Below are 26,482 nucleotides of genomic sequence, written 5' to 3'. Positions count from 1 at the left end.
TCAAAAAGGTTCCCGACACCCACCTTAAGGGGGTCAACGAGGGGCGTCGTTCCTTCCAGTGAGCCTATTTCTTGTCCTCCTTTTGGCCGGATTGCCATTGCCATTCTTGCGAGCGTGACCAATTTCAAAGACGCGACATTATTTGGGGAAAAAGCACAGTACGCAAGGAAGGGACAAACCTTTGAATGAACTTTGGGCTTTTTATTTAGAAAAAAAGAAAGAGGAAAAAAGTAAAGCATTTCATGTCAAGCCAACAATAAAAGTCGTTTTCTTTTTGAAATGAGCAATGTTCACCAAAGTAGTTTGGAAAGAAATCAAAGCACACAATAGATACGCTCGGTAATAAATTAATCGGCTAAAAGAAATAAAAGATGCTTGTGTCCAGAAAATGAGCAAACCTGAGAATATAAATATCAAAACAGCTTGTTGCGGCACTTATTTCGTTCCACACTTCCTCCTATTTTCCTGACAAACTAAAGCTTTGGGGAGAGGAATTTTTGGGCAATTAAAAAAAAAGAAACAAAGAAGAAGAAAAAAACTTTCTCCGTGCGTATCTCAATGAGTCTGCTGTCGAGAGAAATGATTTTCCTCAACGAGGAGGCGGCGCACAAAAGAGCGTGGCCGTCGATCCAATCCCGCCGGGCCACTTTCACGTGGAAAAACACCCGGGGTGGATTCGACGGGGGAGGGAGAAAAGAACGGCGGCTGGCTGAGGTACCTTTTTATTGCAATATCCTAGCTTTCAAACCACAAGAGAGTCTGTCTGACAGGTAGTTTGTGTGTGCGCGTGTGGTCGACTGTCCAAAGTCACTGCCAGCAGTGACAACAGCGTAACAAAACATTGGGGCGGGAAGAGACAAACAAAAGACAACCACGGCGGACCCTCGGTGACCTTTTACCCCCCCGGACCGACGGCCCGACGCCCCGTCGACGGCCACGGAGCGGTCGTCCGACACCGTAGAGAGAAGGAGAGGAGAATGGCGTTTGGGAGTGGCTTTAAAAGCACTTGAGGTTGAAAGAAAAGACAGTCAGTCGCAGCCCAAGTCATAAACTCATCCATTCTGTGAATTAATGTACAACGTGGGTGGGGGGGGTTTTGCTTCTGAACCTTTCAGCACAGCGGAGCTCAACTTTTGGGCTTTTTCAATCCGAAGGCTGTTGGCTAGCTGCCAAAGTAGCTCGTGTGCTGCGGCCACACCCCAAAAAAAAATATCAGCCACCATTTTAGCCCCGCGTTAACACTATCGTGGAAGACATGATCATGATAACGCCTTTTTACGTGACTTGGCATACAATGAAATTAGCACATGGATGGAATGGCCGCGCCTCGTCCCATACCTTTCCTACCAAAAAAAAAAAAATTAAAAAAAAAACGATTTGAAAAAAGGAGAGCCCGTTGAAAAGTTGACAACAGCTATCGGATTCCATCATTCGCAGGAGAAAAGGCGGCGCTGTCGCAACGTTAGAATTTCAAATGGATCCAGCGCCCCGAGAAACACACACACACACGAGTTCCCTATTGCATAGGGAGAAGTGTCCAAATAATGGACATGGCGGCGGCGGCGGCGTCGTCTATCTGCATATACCTTTTGCGTGCGTGTCTGACGCGGTGCAAAAGTAGTTTGTAAGGCTTTCCGAGTCCCCTGATGTGGCGTCCGGGTGAACCCGTAGGTGGCCCGGACAAACGCCGCCTTGAAAAAGCTGAGGTCGGATCGGTCGGGAACACGACACGGGGCCCCCCCGCCTCCATTTCGGTACCGCCGGAACGGACCACGACTGGCAAAAAAAAAAAAAAGGCCGGGATTCTCTAGCCGAATGATTCCGTTCCTAATGCCAGACGTGGGACAACAAAACAAAAATTAAAAATCTTGGTTTGCCCTTGTGGGGGGGGGGGGGGGGCTGCCATCGACAATGACACACAATCAATCCATTTGAAATGGGGGAGGGGCCAAAAAACAACAACAACAGAAATATAGTAAAAGTCCAATGCGTTTAAAGCGGGAAGGCATCGCCTCCATCCAAGGTCAAAGCAACTGGACGTCTACAGCCCCCTACGTCCAAACAAAGTCAACTTTTTACACGGCCCCAGTGAGAGAAAGTAGCCAATCCAAAACAAAGTTGTTTTACAACTTTGGCTCAATGTCATCAAGCAAATTTTGGCGGGGGGGGCGGGAGAGCGCTGGCTGCCCCCTGTTGCACAGGAGGTCAAAAGCAGGCATTTCACCACTCATTGGGTTAGGTTAGGGTTTGCGTTGTGTCGCGTACGTGCGTCCATCGTCTGAGCTTTTCTTTGCGTGCCCCCAACACCTACGCACGGACGGCGTGTGAGGGGGGAGGAGGCCTTGCGCTGAAAGCTAGCGGCCTGAACTTGGAAGGTGGCCAACGATAACCGCCTCCCAAAATGGAGCTCCAAAAGCAGCTAGGACGCACCAACGCACGCACGAGCAAAGCCTAAACTCTCGCGTCTACATCACATGTATTACTCGGACAGCTAGTTCCAATAAAGGTCTACGTTAGAAGCTTGAAGCTTATTTACATTTGCACGGTTATTAGACATAACACTAGGGCGTATTATGTGTCAGTGTGGTCTGCTTAGGGTGGCGTGCAAACAGCTCTTCTACGTCGGAGCTCCCCCGGGAACATTTGGGTAGAGTTAGGCTTAGAAGGAGGAAAAAAAAAAGAGACAAAACTTTGACGCTTTCATTGCAAATCAAACCAACAAACAAGAAATAGGAATGTATCAACACTAAAAGTTGCCAAAAAAACATGGAATGGGCAGACCCAAACCAAAGAACGTATGGTCCGGTAATATGTCCGAAACCGGGGCGGGCGAGCGGGCGGGGTGACCGCCACGCATTTAAAGCACAGCAAATGAGCGCCGTCGAGTCCAAATCCAGTGGCTCGAATGAGAAAGGCGTGCCCCTCCCCCCTCTTAACGTGGTTAGCGGCGCAATTGGCACCCAATTGAAAGGCGTGGTGGTCGCCCAGCCCCCGTCACAATAAAATGCCGCCCAGAACGCCGTCGATTGTACACAAAGGAAGCAGAAATAAGCAACGCCTGAGATATGGCTGATCCATCTTTTTGCAGGTTGGATTTGTTTTCGTTTAAGGTAGAAAAGAGAAATCCCTGCAGGTTGCAAAAGTGGCGTCGGATTTTTCCATTTCAACTCTTACGGGGAAGAGAAAAATGGAAAAAAAATTGCCATGAAAGCAAAACTCCAAAACGCGCATTCTGAAAGCATTTCTGTCTTTGGATATTTTGCAACTACAATTGGATTTTTTTCTCTCTTCTTTCTCTCCTTTTTTTTTTTCGACTAAAAGTATGAGATGCTTAATGCTGGTGTGCCTTCCTTCCAGCACACCTAACGGGCCCCAAAGTAGACGTAGGAAAGTGAATCAAGTCCCGGAGAAGACAAGCTAGCACGCCTCCCTCCCAAGCAATTCCGGGAAGCCATCAAATCTGGTCCACGTCCCACCAAGCTAAATTCAAACAGTCTCCAAGAGACGTCCCAGCCATTTGAAACGGGAGGTCCCCACCCCCACTTCAGACGGATGGGACGCCAAGCCATTAAGCCCAATCCAAATGCACGTGGTGGAGTCTGTGCTTTTGGAGCGGGCGCTAAGCTAACGCTACATCAGGTAATGTCTTTTGCTTTTGGTGTTGCGGGCGTCTCCGGAACGCGCCGCGTTTGCGTGTGGTCGGCCCCGCCCCCCCCTTTTTGGCGAGCACCTGAGCCATCTAATGCTGGAGAGTCGGGCCGGAGGAAGAGACGACGCCCTTGTTGCGCGCCAACATGGCCGGCTGGAAGTCAGGGTGACGGCGGGCGTGCTTGATCAGATGGTCGCTGCGCATGAAGCGCTTGTCGCACAGGGGACACAGAAAGCGCTTCTCGCCCGTGTGCGTGCGGGTGTGGCGGGCCAGCTCGTCCGAGCGGGCAAACTTCTTGTCGCACTCGGGCCACGTGCAGGGAAACGGGCGCTCGCCTGGAAAAAACAAAGAAGAAAAAAACTTTCAAGACCGGAACAGGGGCGGAATCGGGACGGAACCGGGGCTCGCAACTTCACCGGGCAAACTATTGGCCCGCCCCAAAAGTCTTGACTACCTAACCCGGTAGGACGCAGCTAATGGACGGCTATCTCAAAGCCGTCGGTGGCAGCCAAGATAACGACTGTCGGGGCGGGAGGATTCCCATCCATCCCATTATCTTGGGTTAAGCTAGCGGCAGGCAGCCTTAATCTGCGGGACGCTCGGAGCCATTTTCAAGACAGGCCACCATGTCGTCGTTGTTGTTGCGGATGACTTTTGTGGGCGTTCCCCACAGCGTGCGATCGTTTCCTCCACGCCTGCCCGACGACCCTGAACGCACCATTTAAAGCCTCACGTAACGTCCGAAAAGAGGGCAACTGACGGCGGGACTATTCGGCTAGACGAGCGAGCTCCCTACTCCAAGTCCCCCACCAAAGCCCCCCCCCCCCCAACAGTCGCAAGCGTTGTCCAAAGGAGGAAAAGACGCACGACGTTTCGCCTTACGTTTGTTTCATATGCAAACGAGGAGGTCGGGGAAGAGCTTCGTCACCGGTCGGAACGTCCAGCCCCGTTCTTTTGTTTACTGGACTTCTTTGTCGGCGTCGCTAAGGGGGTGTGCTAGGTCGCCGCTCTCGCGCTCGGCTTTTGTTCCACGAATGGCTACGTTGGCTTCTCGCCGGGAGAATAAAGGCCCCAAAAGACCCACAAAGCACATCCACCCCCCCCCAAGAAATACAAATAAAACTACATAAAAAGCCAGGCTAGCGCGTGACCTTCCGTACCTGTGTGGGTCCGGATGTGTGCCTTCAAGTGCGACGACTTCCCGTAAACTCGGTCGCATCCGACAAAAGTGCAGTGGTGCCTCTTAGCGGGGGAGCGGGCCCCCCCGTGGCCGTTAACGTGGCCGTTTCCGCTGCCGTTGCTGCTGCCGAGGCCGCCCCTCGCCGCTTGCTGCCCGGGCACCGGCGTGGCGGACGGGGTCATGGTCGGGGTGGTGGGGTCGGACAACGTGGTGTAGCCACTCTCCCCGCCGCACGACGAGTTGCTGCTCTCCGAGTAGGCCGACATGGGTCGAAACTTGCCGTGGAGGTCGGTGAGGATCCCGGCCACCGTCATCATGTTGGCACCCTCCAACCGCAGGGTCTCCCGCACTTCGCGGTCCTCGCTGGAACCGCCGTCGTGCTCCCCGGGCAGCGGGCCCGCGCCAGCCCCGCCACTCGGCTGGCCCGCGGCCACAGGGGTGGGTCGGTGAAGAACCGGGCCGCTCGATATGGAAACTAAACACTCCGCGGCAAAGTAGTCGGAGGACGCACTGAACGACATTCTTCGTCTTGCGTTGCGGGACTAAAGTAGCCACAAAAAAAGAAGGGGAAAAAACCGGCGAAGAGGGAGGTGGGGGGGCGGTGAGCTCAGGAGGGGCTAACTAGTGTAGTAGTCTACTCCCGACCTCGTTTTCATCAAACTCGACGTCGCCGTACTTGTAAAAGCCCATAAAGAGCTTCCGCTGCTCCGCAACAGCTCGTGGACATGAAAGAAAAGTGGAAATTGGGACTAAAAGGCTAAAAGAGTGCCACTTTCGCCTTGCCGACACGCGCTTCGTCCAAAGACTGCCGGTTGGTTCATTGTGTCTGAGTGAGGCAGGGGAGCCAGGCGAGGCTAGCCGGCGGTAAACCTACGCCCCCTTGATCCGAACCGAGGTGCGTTCACGGACCCTCGGACTCGGCTTTCCAAAATGGCCGCGCGCTACCACTAATATGCGCTAAGATGCGCAGGGCGCGAAATAGCTTTAAAAGGCTCCATCTTCAAGCAGTTTGACACATGGTGGGGAAACACTTTTTCACGCGACAAACTGGCCGCATGCTTTCAAACAATGACGCTTGTATTTGTCAACACACTGTCTGAACCTTAGCCGCGTTGCTGGGTCTCGTTGGAAGCCAAACAGTCCATCAAACCAGGTGACTCAAACCCGCATTGAGTTAGCTATGACATTGTCCGCCTAAATGTACTGCCCCAAAATGGCCGCCGATTTAGAAACACCGCCCAATCTGACTTCTCAGATCTTCCTCTGTAGCGCACAAGCCGCGTGCATTCCCACAAATTTAACATGCTCGAGCTATTTGTGCGTGGGATATTCCAAACACCCAGTCGTTACATAGGCAAATGTATACACTTGAAACAGCTATCCCACCCCACGAGACTCGCGTGCGTGGATTTCAAGGCTGAAAGCCGACATTTCTTCGGACATTGAACGCATCTTTAACGACAGACTGCCTGCCTGACGTCGCATCTCGGGCGTGGACCCGCGGCAGCCTGCCTGGCGACTGCATCGTGGAAGTTTGGCCGCCAGGCGCTTGGAGTTTCGGGTGGGAAAGAATGGGGCGGGGCCGTCTGGCAGGCAATAGAGTCGTTCAAGCCATTCGAACTACAAGGCCTACACAAGATGGCGGCCGCGTACGCACAACTCTCGCGTTAGCAGTGCTTCCCGAGACAATAATGGACTACGGTTTGAAAAGTGTTTACCTGTAGTAGCAGTAGAATTCGTCTGAAGTGGGAGGGACCGCAAGTGTTGGTTGGTAGCCACCTGCCCACTTGGATCGGACGTCCACCGCTGTCAATGGGAGCCAATCAGTTGTGTGAGCGAGGCACGATAGCAATGGTTTTCGCTCATTTGGCTGTATGACTTGTTTTTTTGGATTTATTAAGAGAGATGGTTTTTTTTTTCCCAAATTGCATTTATTTTGTGCACTGCACTTTGTTCCACCGCTGCAGTTTCAAATATGCATTATAAATAAAAGTTGGACTGGTCAAAAGAAAAAGAAAAAAAGTCTTTTGGAAGGAGGCGTATGGATGGGCCTGTTTTCTGTGAAAGGGCAGATAAAAACAAACAAAGAAACAAAAAAAGAAAAGAGCAAGATGGACATACCGGGACCGACCGCGTGGCACCGTGTCAACTATCGCTGAGGCAGTTTCACGTATTCCTCCGGTTGGCGGACAGGAAGAGCAGCTGATCCACTCTGTGGGGTTTGGCGCAGCCGGCCGTCGCGGGCACCCGGGCGTCCCCGCCGGCGCCGAAGATCCGCTCGGACGGGAAGCTGGTGGCGGGGACGCACAGGTACTTTTTGGCCAGCCTGGCCACCCACGGGAAGTTGACCTCGTGCCGCCTCCACCACTCCAGGGGATCCTTCTCCGGGTCCAGGTCGGCCGTCCGCAGGTAGGTGTCCAGCTCCAGTTCCGCCGAGGCCCTGTCGGGCTGGCACGCGGCCGCCGCCTTCTTGAAGTAGCTGGACAAGCTTCTCTTGGCCTTCTTGGCCGGCGGGCCCGGCGGGCCCGGCGGCTCCGGCCGCTCGGCGGGGGGCGACGGGACCTCCGCTCGGACCCCGGCCATCAGCAGCTCCATTTCCGCCGCGGCCCCGGACCTGATCCCGTCCAGCCGCTCCGGGTCCAGGTAGGCGCTTTTGAAGCGGGGGTCCAGGAGCGTGGCCGCGTCCAGCAGCCGTTGGCCTGGCCCGCGGGCGTACGCGTGGACCAGGTGGCCCAGGATGCCCTCCTTGATGCTGCTGGTGAGCGGGGGGTCGTGGTGCTGAGGCTTGAGGATCTGGTTCCTGAAGAGGTGCAGCACGGGCCTAACGTAGGAGACGGCGATGTACTCCCCTCCGGAGAAGGCGTCGGTGAACTCCTTCAGGGGGCTCAGCGCCAGGTTGATGGCCTCCAGAATTTGCATGTCTTGCCTGCTCGGAGTCAGGTGCCTCACTCTCCCGTCTTCCATGAGGACCTGGAAAAAGGAATTGGGGCCAAGTTAGCGCCGGCCCACCCGGAAAGAGGAGACGGAGGCACGTTAGCGTGGAGCGCTTTCAAGAGATGGCCAAAGGCCAGCTTGGGTGGGGGTGGGGGGGGGGGTGGGGTGCAGACCTGTTTGACGGCTTTCTCCTGCTGGAGGAACCTGCCGATCATCTGCTGACGAGAGCCCCATCGCCAGGGGTTCTCCGTCTTCAGATGCTGAATGGGCACGTTTAGGTCCACTTGAGCCTTGGCCAGCTGGCATCTTCTCTTCAAGGAATTGGAGATGGCGGCCGTCACCTGCTTGCACATCCCCACCGCGTCGCTCACGGCCGCTTGGCTCGGGGAACACGTTTTCAGGCTCATTTCTGTGAAAAGCAAGGCAAAGACTGGAAGTTGAAAACGCACCTGGTCTGCAAGTGGGCAGGGATAGGCGAGGCGAGAAAAATGGCCGTCCCACTTGGCGCGGAAAATGAATTTGGAGAGCGGGACACTCACCGACGGCCGTCTGCAGATGGAGGCCAAAACACTGCAGTCCGTTCCACTCACATCCCTCCTCGATGGCGGCGGCGTGATCGGCAGTGACGCAGACCAGCATGTCTCGCCGCAGGTCCCACGAGTGGAGGACTTCCCGGAGGAGCGAGGCCACCCCGTCGGCCCCGTCGGCCGGCCGCTCTTGGGGCAGGTAGCCCGTTTGCAAGCGCCGGCTCCTGAGGATCCAGTGGCGGTCGACAAAGTGCACCGTCAGGCCCACGTAGGGCGGCGTGCCCCCGCACGTCAGGGCGTAGTAGTCGGCCTCCCTCAGCTCCTCGGCCACCTCGGCGCGGCATTCTTCGTACATGCGCGGCAGCTGCACCTCGGTGAAGTGTTTGGCCTCGGGCAGAGCGTACCTGGGCTCGAGCGTTCGGATCAGCTCCCGGAAGCCCCGGCGTCGCACGGTGTCCGGCGAGGCCACGCACAGCCGCTCTTCCGAGACGAGGAAACGGCAGATGGCTTCGGTGATGTCGCGGTGCCTGCGGGACTGCTCGTCGTAGTTCGGCGACGGCTCCTTGCGGCGGCCCTTGTGCCCCTTGCCCTGGCCGCCGTGGCCGCCGTTGCTCCGAAGCGGGAGGTGGTCGCGGATCCTCAGGCTTTCCAAGTACAGCGCTTCGTGCCGGGTCTTCAGGTGGTAGAAGAGGTTGGACGTGTTGGAGTCGCTGGTGGCGATTTGACGCCGGCACGTCTTGCAGATGACCGTCTTCTGCTCCACGTCCGACGTTCGGAAGCCGAACCACAGCCAGACGGTGGAACTGCGGTTACCTCTTTTAGGTAGCAGCTCTTCCGGCTCGTCCTCCCCCTCCTCCTCCTCGTCCTCGTCCTCCTCGGATTTGGGCTCGGTCTTGACCTGGGCGAGGGACGAGCTGCCGCAGCTGCCTTCGCCCCCGCCTTCGCCGTCGCCCTCGGCTTCCATGTTGTTTTCATTGGGGATTTTTCAGCACTGCCGTCAAGGAGCCTCGGCTGATGACGTCAAAAAGGTGCGCCACGGTCAAGCCAACTTGTTTTGTTTGCACACCCTACCACCATAAATAAACGTTCCTCCTTCTCACATTTCAGTGGCTGACAACGACGGACCCGCAGTCGGGGAACTTTTGTTTAGTTTAGTTTAGCGTTTCTTCGACTAATTGGTTGCCGTTGACCGTGATAGATCCGATCGTTCCGTCTATGAGATTGACTTTCTTTTTTTGGGGAGGTGCGTCACTTCCTGTGGATTCTGGGATACTTTCCGGGTCACGATCTGTTGTTTTTGCCTCAATACCTAATGACTTTCTGTTCATTGGGGCATTTCAATGAAAATCAACGAACAATGATATGATGAAAGTGAACTTTTTAAATGAATGCCTTATTAAAAAACATCGGATAACCCCTTCATTGCCATTTAAACTCTTTTAATGGGTTGAGGATTAGTAGACCTCCACATTAAAAATTCAATTTTAAAAAAGTAATAATATTTCCGAGTTCACCTGAACGCAATAAAAAAGGTGAGCTCTTTGAAAGTCGACTCCACACTGCCACATGCTGGTTGTAACAGTCCCTTGCCAGACTCCACTGCGCGCTGGGGAAAACGGGCGGGGGTGGGGAGGGGGGTTCGGACCGGGAGGAGAGAGAGAGAGAGAGAGAGAGAGAGAGAGAACTCGTACTAGTACTGTGAGTCACTTTCAAGGCTATTTCAGTGAATGAAGAGATGTCCCGATCCCGTGAATGAGCGTCAACCTTCAGGTAATGTATAACGCTTAGGTTGTTTTTCACGTGACGCATCGTCCGCCTTTGACGACCCTAGTCGTCCGAGCCATTTGACGTTGGACGCCTCATCCGTTTTAAGTGGGAGGGTCTGGCAGCCATGGCACAATCATTCCTACTCATAATGGACACGGTTCAATTCACAGCAGAAGGGTGATGGGATGGATGGCAGGTCTTTGGACGTCCATCGCCGTCAATGGCAGGCCAGGATAATCAGGAGTTTCCCACACGATAGTAGGATTTCTTCCAAATGAACCATGGCTGGCGACAGGTTCTTGTACTCCCTTTCAAAGGATTTGTCAAAAGCCACGAGGGCGAGTGGGCAGGCGGCGTATCCCAGTTGAGGCTTGGGCACGGGACGTTCACGGGACGTGCACGGGCGTCAATGGCCAATGCTTTCCGAGCGACGGTGACAATAGCCGTGGCGTGGTTCAAAGCTGTTTGCGCTGGCATCGGCTTGGACAAATATTGGCCTTGAGCACGTGAGCCGGATGTGCTTCTCAAACGGACCCCATTTGGGCGTGTGTGAAAAAGGCCCTTTGTGCGTGGATGACTGCTGCCTCGCAAAGGCCGTTAGTGCGTGGATGACTGCTGCCTCGCAAAGGCCGTTTGTGCGTGGATGACTGCTGCCTCGCCGGTCACGACAAGCCAGCGAGAAAGAAAGAAAGAAAGTGGCGTGGCCAGAAGCCGTCCCCTCTCGCTCGGTAAGACATTTGCACGTCAGAAGAAGAGCCAAACCGTTTTGGGTGGGGGACGGGAAGCAATGTTTTTTTTCTTTTTGTGACAGTGGACTTTGCCACACCATCTGAAGACTCTTTTCGCAGGTAGGGAAAATGAAAAATGCCTGCCGGCGTGGCTGAACAGACACTGGGGGCCATTGTAGACAGTCGGGGCCCAGTCGGCGGCTCACGCATAAGGAGCCCAGTGTAGACGCGTCGAAAGCCACAGGCCTTAGCTTGTCTGCTACTTGGGTACTTTTAACCCTTGGCTTAGGGTTTACGCTCAGGCACAAATGCACACACTTGGTTTGTTTTGACCTTTACGGGACGTTGACGTCCAATCCGTCGAGAGCGGGATTGGCCTTCGAGACCTTTTTTTTTTCCATCAACTCACTCCCCCACACTACTTGTGCCACGTTGGACTCGCTTTACGTGTTTGTACTCTTTTTTTTCTTTTTGGGAAGCTGGAGGAATGCAGGACACCCGGACAGGCCAGCGCCATAGCAGTTGTTCCGGTCGTAGGACGCCAGATGATGAAAGCTGCTGTGCTTTTCTACGCAGATTATCCGGGAACGCAAAATCCAGAATCCCAAAACAAGAAAGGGTGGGGTATCCGGCAGAAGATGCGACACGTAAGCGAGCCTCGAGTCACACGACGGCTCCCCCTTTCTAGAACTCCAGCGGCTGGCTGGCCATTTGTCTCCAATTTTGGGCAGTGAACAAAAGCTCGGACTCTCCTCCCGCCAAGAATTCTGGCCAATGGCGTCGTCGGCGGCGGCGGCGGCGGCGCAGTCCGCCGCCATGAAGTATCTGTCTCTGGGAGTTTTGGTGTTGCAGACCACCTCCTTGGTACTGACCATGCGCTACTCGCGTGCCGCTAGTGGTGGCGGCCCCCGCTACCTGGCCTCCTCTGCCGTGGTGTCCGCCGAGGCGATCAAGATCTTGGTCTGCACGCTCCTGCTCTTCCTGGAAAACAGTGAGTGTGGAATCACTCAGTCCAATGGCTGTGTTGTTGTTGTTGTTTTTGTGGCTTTTCTTTTGGATTCCCATCCCGAATTGAACATTTCCAATGGTGCTCCATTCTATTCTCTTGTGGCGTCTGTCCTTTGTGCCATCCATTGGAGATGTGCCCGGGCCCACGCTATCGCTGGCTCTAACGCAAAGCCACCGCCTCGTCTGTTAGATTTCAGCGTGCGAGCCACCGGGCAGCTCCTGAAGGAGGAGATTGTGGGCAAACCCCTGAAGAGCCTCAAGCTGGCCCTTCCGGCGGGACTGTACTCTCTGCAGAACAACCTCCTCTACCTGGCCCTATCCAACTTGGACGCTGCCACCTATCAGGTGACGTAGGGCTCGCCGTCTGGCCCTTTTGCGCCAAAGCGCGCCCGTCCCAAGCCGGCGCCCGCCCGCCCGCCTCCGCCCCCAGGTGACGTATCAGCTGAAGATTCTGACCACGGCGCTCTTCTCCGTCTCCGTCTTGGGAAGGAGGCTGGCCACGCATCAGTGGCTGGCCCTGGTCCTCCTGGCGGCCGGGGTGGCATTGGCGCAGGTAGCGAGGGGCGGCGGGGGCATCGGGGAGGGAGAGCGTGGGCCAGCGTGGGCCACCCGTCCCTCCGCCACTCTTTGTCCAAAGTGGCCCGCCGAGGCCGTCTCCGGAGCCACGTCGGCCGGCGCCCGCCTGGTGGGTCTGACGGCGGTGTTGACGGCGTGCCTGTCCAGCGGCTTTGCCGGCGTCTACTTTGAGAAAATCCTCAAGGAAAGCAAACAGAGCGTGTGGCTTCGGAACATCCAGCTGGGTGAGCGCCCCGCCGGGTGAGGGCCCCGCCGGGTGAGGGCCCCGCCGGGTGAGGGCCCCGCCGGGTGAGGGCCCCGCCGGGTGAGGGCCCCGCCGGGTGAGGGCCCCGCCGGGTGAGGGCCCCGCCGGGTGAGGGCCCCGCCGGGTGAGCGCCCCGCCGGGCTCGGAACCACGCCACCGAGTGACACGCCGGCGACCCCACCCGACAGGTTTCTTCGGCTTGGTGTCGGCTACCTCGGGAATGCTGGCGTACGATGGCCAGAGAGTGCGGGAGCGCGGACTCTTCCAAGGCTACGACCGGATGACCTGCGCCGTGGTTGCCTTACAGGTAAGTGGCGGCTCCTTTATGGCTAGTCACATCGTCTCTGCCGCCCCGGTCATCTCCCACCACCTGGAAAGCTGGTGGAGATGGAAAAGCAGCGTGAGCCCGGGGTCTTTGTACCCTGCGGTCCGCGGGTCACTTCCTGAAACGGAAGGCCTTGCGCACCCGCAGGCTTTGGGAGGCCTGCTGGTGGCCGTGGTCATCAAATACGCCGACAACATCCTCAAAGGCTTCGCCACCTCGCTGTCCATCGTCTTGTCGGCCCTGGTCTCCTATTTGGCGCTGGGGGACTTCCACCCGAGCAGGTGATGACTTCCGGGGGAGCTTCGGCCGGCCGGGCGGCGGCCATCTTTCGGCACGGCCGCTGCCTCGACCCGGGCGGCGGCCATCTTTCGGCACGGCCGCTGCCTCGACGCGTCGGCGAATCTCTTTTGCCTTCCTCAGGGCGTTCATCCCGGGCGCGGCCCTGGTCATCGGCGCCACATTCCTGTACGGCTTTGAGCGCAAATCCCTCGGCGCCGGTCAAGCGTAGAGGAGAGGAGAAAAGCTCCACGGTTGGCGGCCAACGGACGATGGGGGTGGATCCGCTGCGCCCCCGATCCAAACGTGGCTTTTTCCTTTTGCAGGCTCTGGGCTCCCCACTTGGCGTGGTGGGGCGGCGGTCGCCATGGCAACAAGCACGGAGCGCTTTCTCAGTGAGGCGTGGCGCCAGCCACGTCGCGCAAACTCCACCAATAAAAGCCGCCACGGCATCTCGGGCGGGATTTCCACCATGGAATATGTCCGTACACTCCTTTGCGTGGTGGTGGGTTTGGAGCACAAAGGAGCGGCTTGAGGCAGAGGAGGCGGCGTCAAGCCGGAGACAAGCGCAGATGCACGGAGGAGAAAGGGTAAAGCCACGGACAGAAGGAAGGAAAGGAAGGAAGGAAGGAGGCAGCCCAGGCTCTCCCAGTTCACTTCAAAAACAAAACAAAGAGTCAAGCATCTGTCAAGCGTATCACGGCAAGGACTTTTATCAGCGTCTGCTTTACAGTCATTCCTTCCACCGTGAAGTGACAGCTTCCCTGATTGTCTGGAAATCCCACCCAATATGTACAAAAGATGCAACAATTGAAAGGAACGCTATGGCCGTCGCAGCCTCCCAAAAGATCCCACTGGGGGATCCCACTCTGGGATCCCAGAGTGGGATCCCATTTTCATCGCAAAATGTGCACATCCATGGAAAATGTTCCGGGTAATAAATCGTTCCATTTTGACATGCTAATGATGACATTTCAACACATCCACATGCCATTTGTATAGGCTTAGCGTGATCCCATGTTCACGGTTTTAATGAGATGATGGTGACGACAATTTGATTCAATTTGCAATGACAATTTTGGATGACAGGTCTTGCCCGAGGATCACATTTGACAGGATTCTTACACAATGTGTCAAAACAGAAAAGCGCACTTTTCCCCTCGGCGTGGCACTTGCGTTAAGACGGGCCTCAATCTCACTCCCTCCCGTGGCGTAAGTAAGACGACGTGTGCATTTACCTTGGTTTGAAAGGAGTGAACGTCGCACCGTTGTTGTCGTCGTCGTGAAGGTCAGAAATAAAAGCCTCAGCTTGGGTAGAACTGCAACTGAAATAATGCGCATTGTGCTAGAAAGGCCAATTGACTGTTTCTTTCCCATAGATATATATATATATATATATATACTATGTACGTATATGGCAACTTATGACAATAATACTAACTTAAAAGGAGAAGTCTAAGACTGATCTGAATACATTCTTCAACTCTGCTAATGAGGGCGTACCCAAGGCCTTTGACGGAGGTCACCGGGGTGCTACGCTCTGGCCACCCATGCAGTAAGAGTTGGTTGTGGCAACCCTAAAGCGGGCGGGGGTGACTAAACCCAGTCCTGGAGGATGGCTACGCTTTTTCTTTTTTGTCCCCTCAGCCATCCGGCCGGCACCGACTAGCTGACTCAAATGAAGCAACGGGGGTTGGGCCGTGACCACAAGCACCTGATTGCAATCCACCGAGCAGCGCTCGTCAGTGGGATGGCAGCTTTTTCCTCCTTCGGGGGTTGGGCCCAGACCACAAGCAGGCACTCACTCACTCACCGTGGGCCGTTGTGGAATAGTTTACCAGGCCCTGGGCTAACTCATGGCATGAAAAAAGTCCCGGCTCTCCTGGCCGTGGTGGTTAGCACGCCGCGGCTTATCTGGAGCCCTTTTCAAAGTGTCATTTTGATCCACGTCAAAGCATCCTCCACCTATTCCGTGTCCGACCCCACTTCAAATGAACGCCTTGTCGTCATTAAAAGTCACGACGGGAGGGGGGGGGGGGCGATGATTAGACGTCTGCAGTTTTTTGTATTATGGTGGCCATGTGGGGTAGGGCCACCCGCCCGCCGGAAAGAGTACACGGCGCCGGGCGTCGGCGCGTGACGTCCCGGCGCTCCCGGGAATGGCGCTCTGGTGGGCGTATCGGTGGCCGAGAGCGTCTTTTGGGCCGGGCCGGTGTCCGCCCGACGCACGGGCACGCACCGGCCGGATTGGACGAAAGATGCGCTTCTCCCCGAGGGTCCCACGTCTCCAGAAAGACTCCATTTTCTTTTGCGGTCGTAAAAAGGGTGGCGGCAAAGTCACGGGTGCCAAAGGCCAGATAGAGTCTTTCCTCCCCAAAGTCCCGGGGGTCCTCATTTGGGCGGTATGACCACCAGCGGCGCGCCTCGCCGCGGTCTCCACATGAGCACCTGGGCGTCGTTGGCGTTGGGTCGGCCCAGGGCGTTGGGAGGGATGGGCTCCTGGTAGTTGAGGATGTGCGGCTGCTCCTGATAAGCCCCGCCCACCAGCGAGGCCCGGGAGCCCAGCGGCATGTCGGGCTCCACGCCGATGTCCACCCGCATTCGCCAGCGCACCGTCTGTAGCACGATGCGTTCCTGGAGGAGGGAGAAGACCACGGAGGCGTTAAAGACGACAGCCGGGGCCAATTGGAACCTCGTTTAACGACTGTTAAACGCCCCGGCTGGCCCCGCAAAAGGTTCCAATCGGCCCAGTTCCAAAAGCAGTCCCTCCGGAGAGCTCGGACCACCGCCGTCCGAAGGGAAACGTCCAAGTGGATGGGGTAAGCCGCCCGGGCTCTTACCTTGGTGACAGAGTTGATGGCCACCAGCCAGGTGATGAAGCTCTGGTCCCGGGTGATGTGGGTGAGCATGGGCGTGTTGCTGTTGCTGATGGGGACGGCCCAGGTCACGCTGGGGTAGAAGTTGTCGTTCATGCTGACCGTCAGGCGCGAGGGCTTGGAGGTGGGGCCGCTGAGGGTCACCGTCTCGGTGGTGTTGCCGTACCACGGGTAGCTGACGCCGTCCGAGTCGCTGATGGCCTTCACGCGGCCCTCTCGCAGCTCCGGCAGCTCCCAGCTGGACCTGGCCATGGGGGGGGGGGGTCAAAAAAAGCGGGAGGACAAAGGAAGTTAGAGGGAGGCGGCCAAAAGCAGCGCTTTCACAAAAGTATACTCCTTCCGCGTGCTGCCAAACTAGCTAGCGAGCTAAGCACGACGTTCCCTGCGTCTAACGGACGCTGGCTCACATGCCAATGTCGCCGTAGGTGTTGTAAAACTCCATCTGCGTGCAGGCCTGAATCCAGCCCACCACCCAAGTTTCATTCCGGGGCACGGGGGGCATGACCACCCCCGCCGAGGCCCGGAAGTAGGGCGTCTTGTAGCGCAGGACGATGGGCGAGTTCTCCTCCACCACGGTGGGGCACTGGTCGATGGAGGCCGACACCTCGTAGACCACGATGTTCTCCCGCCGGAGGCGGGGCTTGCAGGCGATGCTCTGGATGCAGCCCATGGCGCAGGCGGCCAGCAGAGCCGGCCACAGAGCGGGGAGCCGTCCGACGACGCCCGGGCGGCGACGTGCGCATGGGTCCCCCCCGCGTGGAGGGGCGGGTGTTCCGGCCTGGCCCCGACCGCCACTCAGCATTCAGCAAATGGGAGCAGGGAGCCCGCACCTCCTGCACCTCCTGCACCTCCTGCTCCTCCTCCTCCTCCCCCCGTGGTGACTGCCGCACTGCCCTTGGCGCTCGTCCCTGCAAATTGCAATCTGGCTTTTCCTGGCTAGATGCTGAAGCTGATGCGGATGTTGCGGCCGTAACTGAGGCCGAGGGTTCTCTGGCGAGCTTTCGCCGCCTTTTTTCTTCTTTGGGGAGACCGCACGTCGGGCCGCCACCTCCGTCGTCGTCGTCGTCGTCGTCGTCGTCGTCGCCGTAGCCGCCGCCGCCGCCGCACGGAGCCGCTCGATGCCGCCGCTGCTCGACACCCAGCTCCGCTCTGCTGTCATGTCAAGCGGCGACCGGGCAGACAGCTCGGAAACAGGCCGGGAGGCTCCGATGTCTTTTGTCTGCCCGCATTCACCCTCCAAAAAAAAAAGGAAAAGAAAGAGAGAATCAAATCAATGCCGAGACAGACCCTATTTGACGCTCCGCTTCCATTCTTGTCAACGTGAGCGTGGCGAAAAACAAGCACTGGTTGGTGAGAGCATCCTTCTTTGCTTTTTTTTTCTTCTTCCCTCTCCGCGTTCTCGCTCGTGTGTTTTTTTTCTGTTTCGGGGGTGCTGATGCTGGAAAGACAGGGGAGTGGCGTCGAGCGACCGTTTCCTCGGTCAAAAGCAAAAAAAAAAAAAGGAAAAAGCACTTTCCGCGTCACGACGATCGGAAAGCGCTGATTGGATCCCTGGCAGCCAATGCGGAAGTAGCCTCCCACTCGATCTGGCTGGGTCGCTTGACTTGGGCTCGGCTTCGCTTCGGTTCGTCGGAATCCAAAAGCCAGCGTGGCCGGTTTATGATCTGCCGTTTGCTGAAGAACGTCGCCGGGTATAGGCTCTCGGGTTACCGGGCGTTTACGTCTGCGTCAGTGTCCGCTATCGCCTCCGCCGCGATGAAGAAACCGCAGGTCGTGTTCGTGCTGGGCGGGCCGGGCGCCGGCAAAGGCACCCAATGCGCCAAAATCGTCGAGGTGAGTTAAGAAGCCACGAGCGATGGCGAAGGGGGCTTCGAAATCCCGTCTGATGCTTTGACGTGACGTTTCGCCCCCAAAAAATGGCCATTCTAACCCTACCGCTCGCTCGTCCTCCAAAATCGCTTTGGCCTTGCCTGTCTGCCTAGGTTGGGTCGGGCTAGCTACTTGGCTAATTGTCATTGGTGGCTTTCACCGACGCTCGCTCATTTATTTCAATCAAAACAAAACAAAATCCTATTAACTGTAGTATATGTATTTTCGGGAGTTAAGCCCGGGCGAGTTAACGCTGTTCATGACCACGGCTTGTTAGTTGGAATGCAGGTGAACTGGTGGTCTGATTGAGTGGCTTTTTCAGCCTTTTATGCACCAATAGAACGACTTTCTATTGGTTGGCCCACTCCAAAGGGATGAGACCTCTAGCGCCATCGGTGGCACCGAATCATAAGCCTCCCAATTGAAATGGATTGGGCACCTGTACCTTAAGAATTGCTCCTATTTTTCTTTCTTTCTTAAGGGCTGGCTGAACACTCATTGGACCAAATTGTTGCCTTTTGTGGTCAAAAATTATTTTGCCGTGCTCGTTTGGCATCGTGGCTTTGACTAGTGAACTAGATAGGCTCCGTGTGGGCGTAACTCTTTAAAGTCAGGCCGTAGATGGCCGTAGATGGCCAGGGCCGGCCCTACGGCCCTACGGCCCTACGGCCGGCCCTGGCCCCTTTTTGTCTGTCAGTTTGAGAGTTTTGCGAAAGGCAAGCCGACGGCACAGTGGAAAGGGTGGATACGTGGCATTGGCTCAACGCATTGGACTGGTTTCTCATCTGATGACACTGGGGAGAAAAACAACTTTTTTTTTTGATAGTAAATGACAGTACTTAGTCATTAGCATGGTGGCATGTGAGCACTTGTGTGCATTGCTGGGTGTTGGCCCGCAGCGACTGACGTTTGCACCGCACATCAGCGCCATTCATTGTGTCCAAAGAGCATTTCCCGGATCTGGCGAGCTCCCGCCCTCAGCCCTTCAAAATGATTGATCAACTTTTTTCAAACGTGCGCATGGTCGCTTGACGACTGACTCACCTCGGCTTCTGTACCCCCCCAATCCCCCTTCCCCAGAACTACAACTACACCCACCTGTCGGCCGGAGATCTCCTGAGGGCGGAGCGGGCCAGGGAGGGCTCCCAGTCTGGCCTCCTCATCGCCAACTTCATCAAGGAAGGCAAAATCGTCCCCGTGGAGATCACCATCGACCTGCTGAAAAGGGTCAGCGTGAAGCGCCCGCCCTCCCATCCTTTCCTCATGCTTGACTTTGGCTGGAAAGCCAGCCATTTGGAGTTGGGCGGCTCAGGAATGGTTCAAGCGGGAATGTTGCAAGTCCTGGTCTTGGTGTTCCATGTCGTTGTTTTTTTTCCCCTTCTTCCCACCTGCAGGCCATGGAAGAGATCATGAAAAAGGATGAGCAAAAGTACCGTTTCCTGATCGACGGCTTCCCTCGCAACGAGGACAATCTCCAGGGTTGGAACAAAGTCATGGACGGGAACGCGCACGTCAACTTTGTGCTCTTCTTCGACTGCGCCGACCAAGTAGGTGTCGTCGGGGGAAGGGGAGGGCCGGCCGGCCGGCCGGCCCTCCCTGGGTGACGCCCGCATCTCCCGGCGCCCCGCCCAGGTGTGCATCGACAGGTGTTTAGAACGGGGCAAGAGCAGCGGCCGCTCCGACGACAACAGGGAAAGTCTGGAGAAACGGTGCGAGCGCTCACCTGCACATGTGCGCGCGTCCTGCTCTTTTAACTCTGTTCAACTTTTGGCCCCTCCCACAGAATCCAGACTTACCTGCGCTCCACGCGACCCATCATCGATCTGTACCAGAAGCAAGGCAAGGTGCGCTGCGTGGATGCCTCCAAGTCTGTCGACGAGGTGGGTGGAGTCTTCTCCGGAGCCATCGGGGGTGGGCCGTCGTGGGGGTCCAAACGCCGCCGCATTATTTGCCGGCTTCTGGTGTCAATCCCACGTGTTTGTGTGTCGCAGGTGTTTGCCGACGTCAGAGGCATCCTGGACAAGGAGGGCTGATGCTGCTCTCCGCCGCTTTCTTCTTCTTTTTTTTATCACCTGCTAAATCATGATCCTTATTTATATGTGCGTTCCTTTTTAGGTTCGGTGTGCACTGATTTTTTTTTGCGGGGGTGGGGTGGGTCCAGGACTGGTCTAGCTCTTTAATCATGTCCAAAGCATTGGGTTAGCATTAGTATTAGCCATGTCCCCATTGGAGAGAGACGCCAGCTTTGCTTTTCACAGCAGCTACGAAGGGGGTGGAGTCTTCCCAATGTCGCCGTGGGGGTCAAATTGTCCTGCTGTGTCGTTTCAATCAATTTATCATGTGGCTGAGGGGATTACGTTTACTTTTGACGGCAATGACTGTGTTCCCAGGCCGCCGCCGCCACCGCCGACTAGCCCCTTCTCTACTAGACCAAAATAAATGCTACAAAAAATGGCCCGTTTTGCTTTTTGTTTCTTTTCCTGACACTGAAAAAGCAGATGACATTAAGTCACCCAAAAGCTCTCAGACAAAATGCAACACGTCTTTTCCTCCTTTGAGATGCAGGTTTATTTTACACATACAAATATATATATATTTATATTAGGTATTCTGCAGTTACAAAGAAGTGATTAAATAGGGGCACTTTTCCTGAGCGTGTCGAGCTTGTCGGCGTTCGCGAGAGCAGCCGTCGGGCGTACGGGCTGAACAAGCGGACCTTTTCCACATGGTGGACTATAAAGGCACTACTATCCTAGGAGAGGCGCTCAAAGTCACCTTTGTCCCACGTGAGCCATGGCAAGGTCCATTTCAATAGCAACATTCTTCTTTCTGCCTCTGGGACACGCTTAACGGAAGCCTGGCAAAATAGCACGACCTCCCTCTAGGAGATGATACAAAGCAAAAGGAGGGAAAAGTGCACCGGATGCGTACGTCACGTACCCGTTGGAGTGGGCCGTAACGGGAAGTCGGCCGGCAAAAGCACACCTTCGAGTCGTTGAAAAACGTCCAACGTGGACAAAATGTGCTGCTCCGGCTTGCCCTCGTACCTTTTTTTTTGCCCACCCCCCATGTGCGTCTTTGGAGAAAATACCTTTCATCGGGGGTCGCCAGACGTCTCATCCGTGACGAGCCGGAAGGTCGGCGGCGTGGCGCCGGCCACGGCTTTTTTGACGGACGGGACATCTGGCGGTGATTGGCTTAGCGAGTGCTCCATTTTCGGGGGCCGTCTCGGGCCGTGGCTTGGGTCATTGGGGTGTCCGGTCTGTCCCGACCTCGCCGTTCCCACCGTGCGGCCTGCTTTTTTGCCCCCCCGTCCCCCGACACGTGGGAGAAATCAGGAGACTTGGCGGTACGGCGCCTTGGTATTGGTGACGGCGCCGTGCTTCTGTCGGAGGTGAAGCCTCAGCTGGCTCTTGTGGCGGAAGCGCAGGTCGCACTTTTCGCACTGAGGGAATCAAAAGAAGTTGGGCGCCATGAGACACAGAGTGGTTGGCAAAGTGGCTAGCTCGTTGGCTACGTGAGCCACTAGTGGCAGCAGAAAGCCAAAGCCGCTGTGCCCTGCGTACACGTAGTAATCACGATCAGACGCACGAGGGCGCCGTTTGACAGGTAGCATTTCTTGACTGGCAATAACCAATGCATTTGGAACCCGGACGACGCGCGCATTTTGCCCCGAACACACGCATCTAAAGTCGCGCGGCAGTGGCGGCGGCGGCGGCAGACTCACGTGATAAGGCTTCTCTCCGGTGTGAATGCGCATGTGACTCTTGAGCGTCTGCAGGTGGCGAAAGTGAGTGCCGCAGATTTCGCAAGGGTACGGCTTCTCTCCCGTGTGAATGAGGACGTGGGCGCGAAGGTGGGCCACCTGGGCAAAGGCCACAAGGTTTCAGACCACACGCTCGCTCGCCACCGCCACCGGACAGGACATCTCACTTGGACGAATCTGGAACCGCAGGTGTCGCACTTGTACGGTTTCTCCCCGGAGTGGATGCGCGCGTGGGTCTTCAGGTTGGCCGGCCGGTTGAACTGAGCGCCGCAGATGTCGCAGCAGTACGGCTTGGCGCCTGCGACGGCACGCACGCACGGGCTGGCTCAAAAATGGCCCACGTGTACGACTGGGGGCCCCCACGGAGGCGGCGGCCATGGAGCGGGACTCACCCGTGTGAACCGTCTTGTGGCTGGCCAGGTTGCCCTTGTAGCGGAAGGCGGCCTGGCAACAGTCGCACTTGTACGGCTTCTTCCTGGGCGCCGCCGGCTCCTTCTCTGTGGGGGAATCCTCCTCTGGATTGACGGGAACAAAAAAGACGGACTCGGATTGGCGGTGGCCGACGACCGACGGACGGACGGAGCTCGGCTTACCGCGGCTCGACGGAGACAGCTCGACGTGGGAGGCGTCGGGAGAGAGGCGCGCCTCCTGGTGGCCCCGGGGGCTGTCGCGCCCGCACGATGAGCATTTGCGGTGCCTGCCGGGGGAACGGCGAACACGGCGTCAAAGACGACGATGACACCGTCGCCGCCGACGTCGTCGACCTTACCCGTCGCCAGGGTTCTGGTCCCCGGTCATTTCTTCCGTCGGTGGCTGGTCGCCCGTGGCCGTCCCCGTGGTGGCCGCCCCCTCCGCCTCTTCCTCCTCTTCCTCCTCGTCGTCGGCACTTCTGTTCATCACGATGAACTTGAACTTCTTCCAATTGCGCACTTGGCCTCCTTGAGGGCAACGGGCGGGGCGGCCCGGGCTCAGTCCGGCGTTGCCGCTGCTGCTGGACTCGGTGGGCGAGTCGGGCTGGCAGTGGGACCTGAGGGGGCCGGCGGCTTCGCCGCCGCCGCCGCGGGCCGCCGGCCGCCCCACGCCGTCTCCCTCGGCGGCCGGGCCGGGGAGGAAGGCGCCGGCGGGCGGCGAGGAGAGCGGGCCCGCCCGCGGGGAACCCCGGGGCTCGCCGTAGACGCGATAGGAGCCCGAGGTGTTGATGCCGCGAAAAACGCTGCGCTCCGGCTGAGGGGGCCACGTGGCGCTCTTTTCCGCGTGCTCGGGGGGGAACGTGGCGCTCCCGTCCTCTCCCACCTGTGCGTCCAAAGGCGGCCTGCGGGGGGGGGGGGGGGGGGGGGGGGGAAGACCACAAATTTGGCCCTTTTTTTTTTTCTCTCCGCGGTTTGGGCGGCCCTCCCAAAAACGAAAATAGCACCGGCCCGATGGATGGTCTTGCCGGTCGCGGCCCGTCCCGAGAGCTTACCTGGAAGACAGGAACCTGCGGCAGGTGTCGGCCACGTGCTCCATCTGGAGGTAGAGGGCGGCGTTCATGGTGTTGGCCAAGGCGCCGTCCGTCAGGTTGAGGCGAGACGTGTACATGAAGTCCAAGAGGCTGGAAAAGCTCTTGGGGTCCACTTTGGGGTCCAGGCTGATGGCGCCCAGGCGGCTGTTCTCGGGGTTCATGAAGACCGAGTAGAAGAAGCCGCTGTTCAAAGGAGAGGGGGCGGGTGGCGGTTACGCCGGGGGGCCTCGGGGGGGGGGGGGGCAGTTACGGTGCCCCGGGGCCCGACGGGGGCTTACCTGCAGGCCACCAAGACGGCCTTGTGAGCGCAGAAGAGCTGGCCGTCCACTCGCACCGTGATGTCCGTCAGCATATTCCGGCTGCGCAGGCGGTTGAAGTTGAGAAGGACGTCGCCGGCGTGGCGCGTGAACTGAACACAGCCGTTTGCCGTCAACGCCATCCTGGGGGGGGGGAAGGGATGAGGCTTAGCGGGCGGGCGGGCGTGGCCCAGTCTTTTGCCAACCTGGCGCTCAAACCGAGGCGCCCCAAAACGTCCGCGCGGTGTCCCATGGTCGGAACGTACGCGGGGTCTCTGGCCAAACGCAATTGGCCCCAATTCTACTTTTCCACCCCGCCATTGGTCAAATGGCCTCCCAACGCGTTCCAGTGGGAAGTCGCCCCAAACGGATTGGACGTCTACTCGTTTCAACTCCATTGTTTTTCCCCCGAGAGAATGGGACGTCCATTCAAATGGGATGCGTTTTATTAGCCTCAACTCTCAGATGATCCATTTGCAGATAGACAACTTCCTAAGGCGTGGTAGTAAAGACGTCATCGGGTTGACACTTGCCACTCGGCAGGCGGCGCTAAAGTAGGAGGGTTGGGGGGGGGGGCATACCTCGCCTGGCTGGCCGCCATTGACAGTCACCGAGCTGTTGTTGCACTCAATCACCACGCATGACTTTGGCACATTGCCTTGAATGATGGTGGAATGTTGGAAAACAAATCAAAAGCTCTCCTCCGCTAAACGGGCTTCGATGTTTTATTTGATGTCCGGTCTCGTGTACTACCGGGGACAATCCCTGCCAGGCATTTCTGTCCAGATGGAATGGACAGGATTATTCAATGGTAGCCACAGCGGTTCAATGGCATGCCTTCGACGGCAGTGAACGGGTTAATGGCGGGGCATAACTCCACAAACGATTCCTTCCACATGCTGAGCGAGTCAGCTGCCTAAATAGCTTGATTTTACACAGATTACGCAACTATTTAGTCAGTGTCAACCAAAATAGGAAGCCCACATGTTTTTATTGGAAAGCAGACTAGACATTTACTAGCTGCCTTCCCTATTCCAAAACAGGAATTGAAGCAAATCCACGCTGGTAAAGAAGAAAAAGTGACGTTGCGTTCAAGGCCGTTCGTTTGAGTTTGCTGCGTGCGCACTCACTCAGTCACTTTGGGACCGCCACACATACAACAACAACAACAACAACAACAACTACGTTCAAGTTCAGCCAACGCCATTGCTAGTTTGTCCACAACTGGGTCTCGGGTACAAGCTTCCTAGCCACGTGTCCTTCAGCTATAACCAAATAAATAAAGACATTAATGGGGGCACTCCAACGAGACAGACTGCTTCGAAGACGCCACGTTTACGCTAGAGCGGCCTCGTCAAAAAGTTTACAATGCCAAAAGAGTCAAGCGAATGTGGCCAGACAGACAGACAGACAGACAGACTGTGAAAGAGAGAGAGTCAGGCAAACAGCGTCTGCCTCACTTTCTCCGCCACGTTAAAGGCCTACAATAATGTCCGCGTCCGCCCTAAAAAATAAACTAAAAACACCCTTCCGATTTATATGACGTTGGAACTGTAAAAGCAACACTTTCGTAAACGGGAAGCAGGAAATATAACGAGGTATCTCGTTAGTTGAGCGGAAAGTGCTGCTTCGTGCGGACAACTTTGCTACGAAGGGCGGAGAGAGAGGGAGAGAGAGAGAGGCAGAGAGGGCGAGAAGAAGAAGGGGGAAAAAAACGACTAACCTTGTAAAAAAAAGTTTCCTAGAAAATCCGAGCCTCTCCACTTCTGCGAAACCAGTTCTGAGAAACCGAGCTGTTCAATTCTCGGAATTTCAACATCGGACTGTACCATTTTCTGGCCAGCGGGGTGGAGAGAAAACAAAACCTTTGCCTCTCTACAAGACGTTCATCAAAAAGAACGCCCGAGACAACGGCACGGCTTTATGGACTCATGCTTTCAAAGTGGATTTTCTTTGTGCAGCCTTTAAGCGTCTTTCGTGCTTTTTCCCAACGGCGCTGCCCTGACGTTTGTGAGCAGTGGAACGTTCCGACTCGGCGGTCAGCTGACCAAGCTATAAATACTGAGAGGAAAATGACAACATGTTCAACTTGTGCCCGCCCACCAAGCAGTCCAATAGCTTGTTAGCTAGCTAGCTGGCCAGCCATATAGCCTGCAAGCTAGTCCCGCCATACTAGTGGGGACTACATTCGTGATTCCAATGTATATATCATTGTGGAAGCTTCCATGTTCTCAGCTATACTTGCTTTTTGAAACAACCATAGCCCCAATATTTTGTCCGGAGGATGATAAAAAAACAACGAAAACGCAATCAAGCCATAAATATTAAAATGGAATAGAGTATGAACCTGTTTTGAAATGAGATGGCTAGGTGTGTGATCATTGCCCAGATGAATAATGTGTGTGTGTGTGTGTGTGTGTGTGTGTGTGTGTGTGTGTGTGGCATTGCTTGTGAGAAAATAGACTTGTGAACTCATCTGACCTCCACCGTCCCACCCAAAACATGACCCAGGCGCATGGTTGCCTGACAGGGATCAAAGGTCGTGTCAGTAAAAAAATGACTCTCAAACTAGTTTGGTCTTCACACAGAGGGGGGAAGGCAAGGCAAGGCAAAGCAAGAGAGGGGAGGAGAAGGGAGGAGAAGGGAGGGGGGCCAGGTATGCATTCCTTCCTTCTCCAACCTATCTTGCACTTGAAAAGAGAATCCTTGGAGCGGCCATTCGGTTGCAATCAACCGTTTGCCCAAATGGAAGGAAACAAAGCCCCGTAAACGAGCAAGCAAGGAAGGAAGGAAGCAAGGAAGGGCTTCCATAACGGGGCTCTCCTTTATTTATAGCCCGCCTGCCGCTTTACGAGCAGCTGTTGTCAATTGCCGGAGCGCCTTGTCAATTCTGATCCGCTTTGACCACCAGCGTCGGTCGGGGAGTCCGCCCGCCGCTTCCTCACGTGACCGTAGCCCAG

General features: G+C 56.3%; 6 protein-coding genes across 13 annotated transcripts; 2 read left to right on the top strand and 4 right to left on the bottom strand.

The window, feature by feature from the left end:
• Nucleotides 1–180: 180 nt before the first annotated feature.
• Nucleotides 181–6,375, bottom strand: LOC144202084 (Krueppel-like factor 9). The gene is made up of 2 exons (XM_077725052.1): nucleotides 4,810–6,375; nucleotides 181–3,984 (listed from the first exon to the last, which is right to left on the bottom strand). The coding sequence occupies exons 1-2, from the start codon at nucleotides 5,348–5,350 to the stop codon at nucleotides 3,740–3,742; spliced, it is 786 nt and encodes a 261-aa protein (XP_077581178.1). The 5' UTR covers nucleotides 5,351–6,375; the 3' UTR covers nucleotides 181–3,739.
• Nucleotides 6,376–6,721: 346 nt separating this feature from the next.
• Nucleotides 6,722–9,538, bottom strand: LOC144202076 (E3 SUMO-protein ligase ZBED1-like). 2 transcript variants are annotated; one of them, XM_077725037.1, is made up of 4 exons: nucleotides 9,391–9,524; nucleotides 8,303–9,301; nucleotides 7,937–8,172; nucleotides 6,722–7,799 (listed from the first exon to the last, which is right to left on the bottom strand). In XM_077725037.1, exons 2-4 carry the CDS (start codon nucleotides 9,252–9,254, stop codon nucleotides 6,996–6,998), a joined length of 1,992 nt encoding a protein of 663 aa, XP_077581163.1. In that variant the 5' UTR covers nucleotides 9,255–9,301; nucleotides 9,391–9,524; the 3' UTR covers nucleotides 6,722–6,995. The 2 variants fall into 2 exon arrangements, with proteins under 2 accessions (XP_077581163.1, XP_077581162.1); XM_077725036.1 differs by having other exon boundaries at nucleotides 8,303–9,538.
• A 403-nt stretch (nucleotides 9,539–9,941) lies between these two features.
• On the top strand, nucleotides 9,942–14,604 carry slc35a3b (solute carrier family 35 member A3b). Of its 7 annotated transcripts, none has more exons than XM_077723706.1 (9): nucleotides 9,942–10,060; nucleotides 11,362–11,432; nucleotides 11,517–11,776; nucleotides 11,984–12,138; nucleotides 12,224–12,346; nucleotides 12,431–12,593; nucleotides 12,802–12,920; nucleotides 13,086–13,219; nucleotides 13,359–14,604. In XM_077723706.1, the coding sequence occupies exons 1-9, from the start codon at nucleotides 10,043–10,045 to the stop codon at nucleotides 13,444–13,446; spliced, it is 1,131 nt and encodes a 376-aa protein (XP_077579832.1). In that variant the 5' UTR covers nucleotides 9,942–10,042; the 3' UTR covers nucleotides 13,447–14,604. The 7 variants fall into 7 exon arrangements, 6 of the variants coding, with proteins under 6 accessions (XP_077579832.1, XP_077579827.1, XP_077579826.1 ...); XM_077723701.1 differs by having other exon boundaries at nucleotides 12,802–13,219; nucleotides 13,359–13,468; nucleotides 13,541–14,604; XM_077723700.1 differs by having other exon boundaries at nucleotides 12,802–13,219.
• fam78ba (family with sequence similarity 78 member Ba) lies at nucleotides 13,903–18,260 on the bottom strand. Its single transcript, XM_077723707.1, has 3 exons — nucleotides 16,498–18,260; nucleotides 16,055–16,334; nucleotides 13,903–15,848 (listed from the first exon to the last, which is right to left on the bottom strand). Exons 1-3 carry the CDS (start codon nucleotides 16,890–16,892, stop codon nucleotides 15,606–15,608), a joined length of 918 nt encoding a protein of 305 aa, XP_077579833.1. The 5' UTR covers nucleotides 16,893–18,260; the 3' UTR covers nucleotides 13,903–15,605.
• cmpk (cytidylate kinase) lies at nucleotides 17,634–20,413 on the top strand. The gene is made up of 6 exons (XM_077723708.1): nucleotides 17,634–17,923; nucleotides 19,040–19,186; nucleotides 19,354–19,506; nucleotides 19,592–19,668; nucleotides 19,743–19,839; nucleotides 19,951–20,413. The coding sequence occupies exons 1-6, from the start codon at nucleotides 17,750–17,752 to the stop codon at nucleotides 19,990–19,992; spliced, it is 690 nt and encodes a 229-aa protein (XP_077579834.1). The 5' UTR covers nucleotides 17,634–17,749; the 3' UTR covers nucleotides 19,993–20,413.
• A 90-nt stretch (nucleotides 20,414–20,503) lies between these two features.
• Nucleotides 20,504–25,554, bottom strand: bcl6ab (BCL6A transcription repressor b). Its single transcript, XM_077723699.1, has 9 exons — nucleotides 25,246–25,554; nucleotides 23,505–23,666; nucleotides 23,188–23,409; nucleotides 22,495–23,037; nucleotides 22,319–22,422; nucleotides 22,118–22,240; nucleotides 21,893–22,023; nucleotides 21,687–21,824; nucleotides 20,504–21,404 (listed from the first exon to the last, which is right to left on the bottom strand). Exons 2-9 carry the CDS (start codon nucleotides 23,663–23,665, stop codon nucleotides 21,294–21,296), a joined length of 1,533 nt encoding a protein of 510 aa, XP_077579825.1. The 5' UTR covers nucleotide 23,666; nucleotides 25,246–25,554; the 3' UTR covers nucleotides 20,504–21,293.
• Between the last annotated feature and the right edge of the window lie 928 nt (nucleotides 25,555–26,482).

The sequence above is a fragment of the Stigmatopora nigra genome, chromosome 9 (assembly GCF_051989575.1).
Source record: "Stigmatopora nigra isolate UIUO_SnigA chromosome 9, RoL_Snig_1.1, whole genome shotgun sequence".
In the NCBI taxonomy this organism is placed as follows: domain Eukaryota; kingdom Metazoa; phylum Chordata; class Actinopteri; order Syngnathiformes; family Syngnathidae; genus Stigmatopora; species Stigmatopora nigra.
The sequence above is the reverse complement of the archived record's forward strand: the minus strand, read 5'-3'. Positions and strand labels throughout refer to the sequence as shown.

Coding starts and splice junctions, on each gene's coding strand:
- slc35a3b (XM_077723701.1), top strand. Junction 11,777..11,983: donor CCTGCTCTTCCTGGAAAACA/GTGAGTGTGGAA, acceptor CTCGTCTGTTAG/ATTTCAGCGTGCGAGCCACC. Junction 13,220..13,358: donor GGGGACTTCCACCCGAGCAG/GTGATGACTTCC, acceptor TGCCTTCCTCAG/GGCGTTCATCCCGGGCGCGG.
- LOC144202076 (XM_077725036.1), bottom strand. CDS start 9,254: ATGGAAGCCGAGGGCGACGGCGAAGGCGGGGGCGAAGGCAGCTGCGGC. Junction 8,173..8,302: donor CCATCTGCAGACGGCCGTCG/GTGAGTGTCCCG, acceptor TGCTTTTCACAG/AAATGAGCCTGAAAACGTGT. Junction 7,800..7,936: donor AGGAGAAAGCCGTCAAACAG/GTCTGCACCCCA, acceptor TCCTTTTTCCAG/GTCCTCATGGAAGACGGGAG.
- LOC144202084 (XM_077725052.1), bottom strand. CDS start 5,350: ATGTCGTTCAGTGCGTCCTCCGACTACTTTGCCGCGGAGTGTTTAGTT. Junction 3,985..4,809: donor ACACATCCGGACCCACACAG/GTACGGAAGGTC, acceptor TGTTTTTTCCAG/GCGAGCGCCCGTTTCCCTGC.
- cmpk (XM_077723708.1), top strand. CDS start 17,750: ATGATCTGCCGTTTGCTGAAGAACGTCGCCGGGTATAGGCTCTCGGGT. Junction 17,924..19,039: donor AATGCGCCAAAATCGTCGAG/GTGAGTTAAGAA, acceptor CCCCTTCCCCAG/AACTACAACTACACCCACCT. Junction 19,507..19,591: donor TCTTCGACTGCGCCGACCAA/GTAGGTGTCGTC, acceptor CGCCCCGCCCAG/GTGTGCATCGACAGGTGTTT.
- bcl6ab (XM_077723699.1), bottom strand. CDS start 23,665: ATGGCGTTGACGGCAAACGGCTGTGTTCAGTTCACGCGCCACGCCGGC. Junction 23,038..23,187: donor CGCAGGTTCCTGTCTTCCAG/GTAAGCTCTCGG, acceptor CCCCCCCCGCAG/GCCGCCTTTGGACGCACAGG. Junction 21,825..21,892: donor GCGGTTCCAGATTCGTCCAA/GTGAGATGTCCT, acceptor GCCTTTGCCCAG/GTGGCCCACCTTCGCGCCCA.
- fam78ba (XM_077723707.1), bottom strand. CDS start 16,892: ATGCTGAGTGGCGGTCGGGGCCAGGCCGGAACACCCGCCCCTCCACGC. Junction 16,335..16,497: donor ACCTACGGCGACATTGGCAT/GTGAGCCAGCGT, acceptor CCCCATGGCCAG/GTCCAGCTGGGAGCTGCCGG. Junction 15,849..16,054: donor CCATCAACTCTGTCACCAAG/GTAAGAGCCCGG, acceptor TCCCTCCTCCAG/GAACGCATCGTGCTACAGAC.